The sequence below is a fragment of the Littorina saxatilis genome, linkage group LG2 (assembly GCF_037325665.1).
Source record: "Littorina saxatilis isolate snail1 linkage group LG2, US_GU_Lsax_2.0, whole genome shotgun sequence".
Lineage (NCBI taxonomy): Eukaryota > Metazoa > Mollusca > Gastropoda > Littorinimorpha > Littorinidae > Littorina > Littorina saxatilis.
In genome coordinates this window covers 49,747,099-49,757,433 of record NC_090246.1, presented here as the reverse complement: position 1 = coordinate 49,757,433, position 10,335 = coordinate 49,747,099, and the positions used below count along the sequence as shown (strand labels likewise).

General features: G+C 40.2%; 1 protein-coding gene across 3 annotated transcripts in view; it reads left to right on the top strand.

Annotated features, from left to right (window-relative positions):
- Positions 1-95: 95 nt before the first annotated feature.
- Positions 96-10,335, top strand: part of LOC138959138 (microsomal triglyceride transfer protein large subunit-like) — a 44,194-nt gene continuing 33,954 nt past the window's right edge. For all 3 annotated transcript variants that reach the window (XM_070330504.1, XM_070330503.1, XM_070330505.1), the window contains exons 1-11: positions 96-669; positions 2,520-2,713; positions 3,224-3,433; positions 4,135-4,254; positions 5,302-5,441; positions 5,734-5,819; positions 6,241-6,317; positions 6,987-7,147; positions 7,654-7,822; positions 8,294-8,404; positions 9,223-9,438. In XM_070330504.1, the coding sequence (XP_070186605.1) occupies positions 618-669; positions 2,520-2,713; positions 3,224-3,433; positions 4,135-4,254; positions 5,302-5,441; positions 5,734-5,819; positions 6,241-6,317; positions 6,987-7,147; positions 7,654-7,822; positions 8,294-8,404; positions 9,223-9,438 (1,536 nt within the window). In that variant the 5' untranslated portion in view covers positions 96-617. The remainder of the gene's footprint in view (positions 670-2,519; positions 2,714-3,223; positions 3,434-4,134; positions 4,255-5,301; positions 5,442-5,733; positions 5,820-6,240; positions 6,318-6,986; positions 7,148-7,653; positions 7,823-8,293; positions 8,405-9,222; positions 9,439-10,335) is intronic.

Here is a 10,335-nt window from a genome sequence, read left to right as displayed (position 1 = left end):
TTACCATTCATGAGTTTGTGAGATTCGGACCCGCGAGATTTGCAGGAAAAAAATCGTCTGCTGTTCTTGCAGACAGCATTTATTCCACGTAATCCACAGTCGTCGTTCTTGCAACAAACACGGTTTCAATGATGAAATATTAGTCAGATTTTTCAGTACAGTTATTATTTTACTTGATAAGTCAGAATCTTAAGCGTGCAAAATGTGATGGAGATTTTGAGGAAACAGATAGCCCAGCTTATGCATACACGCCGCTCAGGAAGTTTTTCCCTCTCCAGCTCTCAAGCACACACACTTAGCAGACCTTACAGAAAAGTGCGTAATCTTTATCACCCCGCATCAGCCTGAGTCGCGATCCCTGTATCAACTTGTTATCGAGTTATCGGAGGCCCGCCTTACACCATATCGCATTGTAAATTGCTTTTATCTGTATTGAGGAGAGGGGAGAGAGCAGGCCGAACCGACCCACACGGAATGAACTTCGGTCTCTGAACCCTGTGTCAGATGCTGGGGATGTGTAAAGCGCAGAGCGGTAGCTGGCAGTGTGTATTGTGTTATAGTGCAGCATCTCTGTAGAGTTTGGCGGTAGTTGGTGGTTGTGCTCGGTAGCTGCCAACATGGCTTATTGGTGCGTTCGTCTGGCTCTTTGTGTGCTGTTCTCTGTCTATAGTAAGTATATCATAGTGTTTGTGCAATGCTCAGTTTTTCACAGATCTGATGCCGAGAACAGCTAGTAGTCTTCACTGCTTCTGTGATTTAAAATGCAGTGTTTTACTGCTGCCGGTATAGTTCCAGCTGACTGCCACGTGTATTGCTGTTTACTGCCAAAGTGAAGAAATGTCAGGGTCTATCGGTTACCGCATCCTTTAGACTATAGCTTCAGTCTAAAAACAAAATATATATATAGTGTACTATACTTCTGAAGGAAAAAATATGACCTGGGAAATATGCCCCTCTGGTTCTCACACCAGTCCTGGCAACAAAAGTTGTTGTTTTTATGTCAGAAGAAGATATGTTTGAACCTGAGCCACAGGCACCAAACAATTGGTTCTCTTGAAAGTGTTACTCTCTCTCTCTCTCTCTCTCTCTCTCTCTCTCTCTCTCTCTCTCTCTCTCTCTCGGAACCATACATTTTGACTTTTTTGATACTGAGAAATGTCTCCCCCCTGAGTAAAAAAACCCAACAAAATAACAACAGCAACTGAATTTCATATCAGTAAAAATACTAAAAATAAAATAGCCTAAATCTAGTCCAGAAGAATTTTTTGTAGAAAGAGTGTGTTTGAGAGAGAGAGAGTGTGTGTGTGTGTGCGTGTGTTTGTGTTTGAACTGAAGACCTGTGTGTGTGTGTTTGAACTGAAGACCTGACTACACTACAAAAAGTGTGCTTTTAAGTTTCAAAGCTAAACGGTATTCCATTGCAGAGTTGGACTGATTTATAAAAGCAGAAAGGATGTGATTCTAATATTTTCTGTAATTGCCGTATATCATGCTGAAATTGTCAGTGTTCTGTCATTGTGATATAATAATGTGTAACAATGTCCAGTTAGAATCTGGCTTTTTGAAGCATGAACTTACAGATGAGTGATGTGTTTATAAACACTGTCAATCATTTTGTCAGTTGTGTGATTTGTGTAAAAGTTTTGTCCCGGAAAAGGACAAATCATTTATGCTGAGTGTGTGTGTTTGCAGAAAGACTGTTACATGTATCTGTCTTTCTGTGTGTGTGTGTGTGTGTGTGTGTGTGTGTGTGAGCGCCTGTAAGTCTGTGTGTCAAAGTGAATATTACTGCCACATAAATGAGTTATTGCATTAACTGTTAAATGCCATTTTTGAGTCACTTGAGAAAAAGTGACTCTATGTAATCGGTCAGTGTTAGTCTGTCCGGCCGGCCGGCCGGCCGGCCGTCCGTAGACACCACCTTAACGTTGGACTTTTCTCGGAAACTATCAAAGCGATCGGGCTCATATTTTGTTTAGTCGTGACCTCCAATGACCTCTACACTTTAACGATGGTTTCGTTGACCTTTGACCTTTTTCAAGGTCACAGGTCAGCGTCAAAGGAAAAATTAGACATTTTATATCTTTGACAAAGTTCATCGGATGTGATTGAAACTTTGTAGGATTATTCTTTACATCAAAGTATTTACATCTGTAGCCTTTTACGAACGTTATCAGAAAAACAAGGGAGATAACTAGCCTTTTCTGTTCGGCAACACACAACTTAACGTTGGGCTTTTCTCGGAAACTATAAAAGTGACCGGGCTCAAATTTTATGTGAACGTGACTCATTGTGTTGTGAATAGCAATTTCTTCCTGTCCATCTGATGCCTCATATAATATTCAGAACTGCGAAAGTGACTCGATCGAGCGTTTGCTCTTCTTGTTTTCAGAGGAACTCGAAAGAGTAAGAAATGGAAGGAAAAAAAAGCCTGCTATTCTTAGCAGAGATTGCGCCTTTAAAACAAAATTTATATGTTGATTTTTACAACACTTGAAAGCTTTTTGTCTCTGTTGCAGGTTATTCATTGCAGTTTAAAACAGGAAGCGTTTATCAGTACTCCTACTCTAGCAGCACGTTGTTCAATGAAGTCAACACAAAAAACAAAGCCACTGCTGGTGCCACACAGAAAGATGTTGGTGTTCAGCTGTCTGTGGACTTTGATGTCATTCCTGTCTTCTCATCGCCTGATGGTCTCTTCTTGAAGCTGCAGGTGCCGCTAGCTTCTTTTTTCTGTCTGCAGTTTTCCCTTGGGCACACTGCAGTGCACATTTTGAAGATGTTTGACTAGAGTCATTGTTATATATTTTACATGCAGTGCTAGAGTGTTTCGTGTAGTTGAAGAAATTTTCTTTTTTACAGAATTGATAATTCAAGGTAGTACTTAGGTATAATTATTTCCTCTTCTTGTACATGTCCTCTGAAAAAAAAATCTGTATCAGTATAACTTGTAACAAATGAACAGAGGGAGCTTTATAACTTTACATAGTTTACAACACAATTATGTACTCTATATTTTAGTTACATGGTCTCATCTATTTTTTCTCCTTTGTACAAAGTTGTGCACATGCAAGCTCCAGCATCCTTTTTCTAACTTCATGTCCGACTCCCAGCCTTTTATCTCCTTTTCACCTTATCAATCTTTTCTTCTCTGTCTATTTTCCCATGTCTCTCTCCCTTTTTATCTATGACACACAAAAAAAGCACTTTTTTTTTTTTACAGGTGACATCAGCCAAGTTCTCCAGTGTAGCTCGACCTGCAGAGGAAAGATTGCTTCCGACGTTGCTGAAGTTTCCGGTGTTCTTTGAACTGGTGGGGGATATCATTGAGCGAGTGTACGTCGCTGATGCTGACCCCATCTTCTCCACCAACATCAAGAAAGGCATCATGGCCATCTTCCAGCTCAAGCAGGAGCAAGGGGAAAGATCTGAGGTTGGGAATACAGTGGAACCCCCTTTTATGACCCCCTGATTAGAGACTTCCTCTTTTTTAAGACCTTGCTTTTTGGATATTCTGCTCGGGCGGGGATGTAGCTCAGTCGGTAGCGCGCTGGATTTGTATCCAGTTGGCCGCTGTCAGCGCGAGTTCGTCCCCACGTTCGGCGAGAGATTTATTTCTCAGAGTCAACTTTGTGTGCAGACTCTCCTCGGTGTCCGAACACCCCCGTGTGTACACGCAAGCACAAGACCAAGTGCGCACGAAAAAGATCCTGTAATCCATGTCAGAGTTCGGTGGGTTGTAGAAACACGAAAATACCCAGCATGCTTCCTCCGAAAACGGCGTATGGCTGCCTAAATGGCGGGGTAAAAAACGGTCATACAAGTAAAATTCCACTCGTGCCAAAAAAACACACGAGTGTACGTGGGAGTTTCAGCCCACGAACGCAGTAGAAGAAGAAGAAGTAACCGACTGCGCAATATGTAGTCAAAACAAGAGGGTCCACAACAAATAAGAATGTCCCCAAGAACATCCTATAAAATTGTAGTCTGTGGCTTACACTGTGTGTGTGTGCTATTGTCTGTGAGCAGTATCACAGAGTTTTATGAAGTAGGCAACACGAGTATTTAGGATGTTTGCTGTGTACTTTTTATGTATTCACTGTCTTATTTAAACTGTTACATGCTGTTTTACAGATTGATGTGTGTGGGGAGTGTCAAGTGTCTTATGCTGTGACGTCGCCAAACACAGTTTCCAAGTCCAAACTCAACTGTCAGAATTTGGAAATTGCAGGACAGTTCTCCACTCCTAACAAGGTAAATAATTATTGGCATGGTTATTTTGGTAACTTTGGTCGGCAGGGGGGGGGGGGGGGGGGTATGGAAAGAAGACTAGTGTGCGATCATATGTCTGTCTTGTCTGTGTCTCTGTGTATTTTCAGAAAGAGGAAGGGGTGTGTGTTATGTAGGGCTGTTTGTTTGTTTTCTATCATGTCATATTGATATACTGTAACACAACAGAACATTTACACATATCGATGAAATGCTGGTTCTTGGCATGTACTGGATAGGTTTTTGTGACACGTTCCTTTCTTAGGACTACCGGTGAAATGATGACAGAAAAGATTATTGTGGCATCATTTTCTGGGTTATCAGCAAACACTCCAACTTATACAGGGAGATAACATGTTCATAGTGTCATGCCCCTTTTATCAGAAATTTTGTGCCTCATTATGTGCAATAATGTGTTTGTGCATCAAGGGAGACAATCTGGGTTTTTTCAACATCTGGTTTTGTTAGACAAAGTTAAGTATACCCGACTTAGGTATAGATTCCATAGGTTTTTGTTGAAATTAAGTAGGCTCTTCAGGAATTGTTTGTGCTCATTAAAAAGGATGGGATACCAGTGATTTATTTTGTTTCAAAACACAATGTTTATTTTGCCATGTCTTCTTGAATTCTACATTTGTACTGAAAGTTGAATTATAACATGGGAACTAAATGGGGTTTCTTCTCTCCAAGTTCAGTTTGTAGAAGCTCCTTGATTTGTTGTTTATTTTCAAACCTTTTAATATTGTGGAGGGGGGATCAGCAATGTTCTTAATCTGACCTGCTGTGTGACTTAGTGTTATTTGTTCATCAGGGAAAGCATAATGCGAAGTGAAGAGGGAATGACTCTTGCTACTGTGCTATTTTTACTAGATGCCTGTCTGCTGTACATTATTTGCCTTTTTGTTGCATCAGTTATTTTTGTATTGCTTTTTGGAGCAAAAGGCCCAGCCAGATTACAAACTCAATGATTCATTTACGTATTGCTCTGTGCATTTCAGCAAATCACTTTTTTTCTCTCTTTTTTCCTTACAGATGATGGGCTTGTCAGTGTGGAACAAGGCATCAATGCATTATGAACTGAAAGATGGTATCGTTAACCGAGCAACCGGCACCACCAGACTTGTGTCCTATCTCAACCTACGAACCAGTCTTAACGGAGGAGTCATTAGCAGGTATTCGTGAGCGTGCATTCATGCATGTGTGTGTTAGTGTGAATGTGTGTGTGTGTTCGTGTGTGCGTGCGTGTGTGTATGTTTCTTATGGTTTATTAACTCCATTTCTTAAATTCAAAATAATTTCCTGATTATTTTTGAATGTACACTTTGGCTTTGATAAAATAAAGCTTGTTTTAGAGTGTAATATATAGTCTTTTAAACTGTAATTGTGTTTTAAAATGATGTACAGTATATCATGTGGGCTTAATAGTACTGTTTGCCTCTCTAACCAATTTTCCCCTGTTTCCAGTCAAAAAGTGTCTCTGGAAAATACGGCCAAAAGAGAGATTGGAACTGTCTCTTCTGTTGAAGATGCAGTGAAAGAAGCAGAAAAAGGTATGGCAGTACATGTACTTTTCTTTCATGTAATGTTATATTCTTCTTCTTCTGCGTTCCCGGTGTGATGTTATAATTATGGTTGTTGGCTGTACAGGGTTTGTTGTGTGTCAAGTTACAAATGACAAGCAAACAATATATTTCAAAACAGCATGGTCTTGAAAAGAATTATGTATGATATGATTAAATGATATAAATTGTAGGTTTTAGATTACACACGCTTTACTGAAATACAAAGCTGTGGTTTATGCCTAATTTATAGCTCTGTGTTTGACAAACAAAACCACAAAAGCTGGGGCTTTGAAATTTAAACAAATGAATAAGCTTTTTTTTATTTGCAAACCTGTAATATTTATCACTATCAAATAGTGTTAGTTTTAAATTCATTATTTATTTGGCATCACATGAAAATCGTTTTCAGAAACAGGCAGGCCATTGGTGATGACTCTTCTACCAAGTGACACCGAAGTTCAGCAGTGTACAGAGGATTGTAAATCTGTAAGTTTCTCAGCTTCCCAATAACCACTCTTTAAATGCAGAAAGTACTCTCCCTCTAACTTTACAGACTTCCCTACAGCCGGCCATGATTTGTCTCTAATTGCTAAAGCAAGTTAATGCGAAAAACAAATCTGGATAAAGTTTCACTTGAAACTTTCCCACATGTGTGTAAGCAAAAGACATAAGCTTTTCACATTCAGACCTGGGAAGAAGAACCACTTTTAGTTTTGTTTATGATGAATATATGTTGTACTTATCCTCATTTCTCACAAATCTGACATTGCAAGGAGTTTTGTATCATACATTGTGATCAAAACCTTTGTTATCCTGCTATTATAAGTATATGCTTGGTTGTGTATGGATCCAAATATGAGAAGTATATATGTCAGATACTGAAATTGAATAAAAGTTTATTTTAACCAAAAGCTTTTCTTTCTTTCTATGTGGTTATTTAAAAATTAAAAAAATTCTAGCATATATGTCAGGATATGGAAATTAAATTAAAGTTTATTTAATCCAAACCCCTGTACTTCTTTCTATATGATTATTTTTTGTCATTATTTTCAAGCTTATGTCAGGATACGGAAATTGAATTAAAGTTTATTGTATTCAAAAAGTTTTCTCTCTTTCTATGTGGTTAATCCTTTGTTATCGTCTTCAAACAAACAGCCGAAAGAACTGGTGGCCCAGTTACATGATGACCTGGTCAAGGAAAAACTGGCCTCCCTGGACTCCGCCAAGGCGTTTGTCAAGATGCTAAGAAGTTTGAGAAACGCAGGCAAGACAACCATTGCTGAAGTGTTCACTAGTCCGGACAGCTATTACCTTGTGTAAGTTGGGTCTGCTTGTTCAGCCAGTACAATGGAACCCCCATATTAAGACCCCCCAAAAATCTGAAGTTTGAGAAACGCAGGCAAGATAACCATTGCGGAAGTGTTCAGCAGTCCTGACAGCTATTATCTTGTTTAAGACGGGTCTGCATGTTCAGTAAGTACCGTGGAAATCCAATATGGAGACCTCCAAACATCTGAGAAAATAGGGTCTTAAAAAGGAGGGAGTCTTAAAATGGAGGTGATTATACAGAGGCTATGAACAGAAAATCTTGAAAAAGCAAGATCTTAAAAGGCGCAAGTCTTAAATTTGTGTAAATATACAGTAGAGGATGTGACTGCTTTGAATCACACCATCCCAAAATTACCCTTTTAATTATTTTTTCTTGAGTCTTGACCTTTGAACATTGGCACATCCATATGTATCAGATTTGTAGGTATAACAAGTGTGGTGTATTTGCTTTTCGATGTGTAATTTACAATTTCATAATTGACATTTGTTCCAGCACACAGCTGATTGACGTGGCAGCGGCAGCCCAGACCCGACCTGCCCAGGAGGCGTTGCTAGATCTCTTGTCTTTTGAAGATGACTCAGCCCTGGATTACCCCGAGAGATACTTGTTTGCTGCTGCTTACTCCACTCACCCTACTGAGGCCCTTATTAAGGATTTGATTGTAAGTATAAATCAAATGCAAGTTCGGGACATTTGTTTACATTGTTTTGGTTTTTTTTTACTTTGTCTTTTCTGTTTTCTGGTTATTTCCTCTTCTTTCAAGTGCCTCATGAATTTTTCAATAAAATATTTTTCATGCATGAGATTTGTTAGTAAATTTACAATTTCAGGTAAATTTGAAAACCCCAGTTGACGGATTTTTGGATTTTTGTTTCTCAAAAACAGCGCTTAAGAAGAGGTATAAACCGTTGCTTTGCTAACTGATAGTAATTTCAGCAAAAACATGAAGATTTTGGAACCCCATGTCTGTTTTGGGGTTAATTTTTACAGTATTTAGATTCCTTGTATCAACTCTTTCCACTGTATTCATGTCTCTTTGCAAGCATTCAGCAGATTGAGAAAAAAGGAAAACCTTGTTTCTATTTTTGCCCTTGATATGTGTGTGAATGTTGTGATTTGTGTGTGCTTTCAGGGAGTGCTGAAAAAGAAGATTCCCAGCGACACACTGCGCGAGTCTCTATTGCTGGGGTTAGCCTCCATCATCAACACCTTCTGTCAGGTCAAGGACCAGTGTAAACATGAGGTGAGCATTACTTATTACCGTAAAACTCTTCTTATTCTCTCACAGAGAACTTTTCTCACTTTTTCATCATTGTGTGAAGTTCAACTTCTAGTGATACAGTGGAACCCCCCTTTTAAGACCTCCAAAAATCTGAGAAAATCGGGTCTTAAAAAGGAGGGAGTCTTAAAATGGGGGTAAATTTACAGAAACTATGAAGAGAAAATCTGAAAAAGTAAGGTCTTAAAAGAGAGGAGGTCTTAAATTGGGGGGTCTTCTTCTTCTTCTGTGTTCGTGGGCTGAAACTCCCACGTACACTCGTGTTTTTTGCACGAGTGGAATTTTACGTGTATGACCGTTTTTACCCCGCCATTTAGGCAGCCATACGCCGTTTTCGGAGGAAGCATGCTGGGTATTTTCGTGTTTCTATAACCCACCGAACTCTGACATGGATTACAGGATCTTTTTCGTGCGCACTTGGTCTTGTGCTTGCGTGTACACACGGGGGGTGTTCGGACACCAAGGAGAGTCTGCACACAAAGTTGACTCTGAGAAATAAATCTCTCGCCGAACGTGGGGACGAACTCACGCTGACAGCGGCCAACTGGATACAAATCCAGCGCGCTTCTGACTGAGCTACATCCCCGCCCATTGGGGGGTCTTAAAAGGGGGTTACCACTGTACTGTGATTATGATCGAAGGGAAATCAGTCAACTCGTCCTTCCTTTTTGTTGCCTGTCATCAACTGCAGCATTGCCTCATTGACTTTGCTGTTTTAATTTACTGGTAAATGATACCTTTTAGCAGCTTAATTATTACATTTAATATTGATCCTCATGCAGGTGGTGAAAGAGGTGCAGCAGCTCTTGGTGGGAGGACTTGAGGCGTGCGGAGAGGAGACATGTCGCGGCACGTACCTCAGAGCTCTGGGCAACGCAGGCTTGTCTGGCACTGTCACCGTCATTTTGCAGCATGCTGAGAGCCCCGCCTTTCCCATGCAGGCTTTCACTGCCATCAACGCTCTACGCAGAATACACAAACAGTTCATCACTCCTGAGGTAAGTCTGTTGAAATTTCCATTTGACAGTGCAGTATGTGAACAGCTAGTGCACATGAGGGGGAGTAATAAGTCAATACAGTGGAATTCTTTTGTTGTGAATTTTTAGTGGGAAAAATCTAAAGTTTATTACAGTAAAACCTGTCTCTAACGGACACCCTTGGGGAATAGTAATAGTGTCCCTATTAGACAGGTGTCCCTTCTTCACAGGTGGAGGGGCCGGGACAATATTTTACAAAGAGCACGTAAAATGAACAAGACACTTTTTGTCAGTCCTGTAGTATGTATTTATTGGATTGAACATGAGACTCACTGAAAATGTGAGTAAACAAATGATACATGTAGCAAACAACAACAACAACAACAACATCCCCCGCAAGTCGGACGTCACAAAGCTAAAAATAGCTGACTCTTCATCAGTCATTCAACGGGAAATTCCGCAGTGTGTCTCGACCAAATTGGGTCAGCTCTTGTTTCATTCAGTTTTTCTAGTCTCAGCATAAATGCATGGAACAGAAATTTAGCTGTGTTAACTATTCTTTCCTGCGAACGATTGCTTACAAAGAGAGAGAGATCGAGAGAGAGATTAGTAGGAGGGGGGAAGGGGGGAGTGGTAAATGATAAATGGTTGCATTTTCTAACCTGTATAAGTGGTCCACTGACAGGCAGATTCTTCGATCTTGCAGTACAAAACCACTCCCATACCACGTTGTTCAGGTCTTCATATTGCGTTTTCCGACGTTTCACAGTTTTTTGGTCGATTCGCGCACCTGACTCCCACTCCTTCATCACGTCTTCTTTTTCCGATTTGATCCTCGCGATCTGTGTTTTACCACATCCCATCTCCTTCGCCACATCTCGGCATGATTGGCCGCTATCTAGTTTTTTCAAGGCAGCG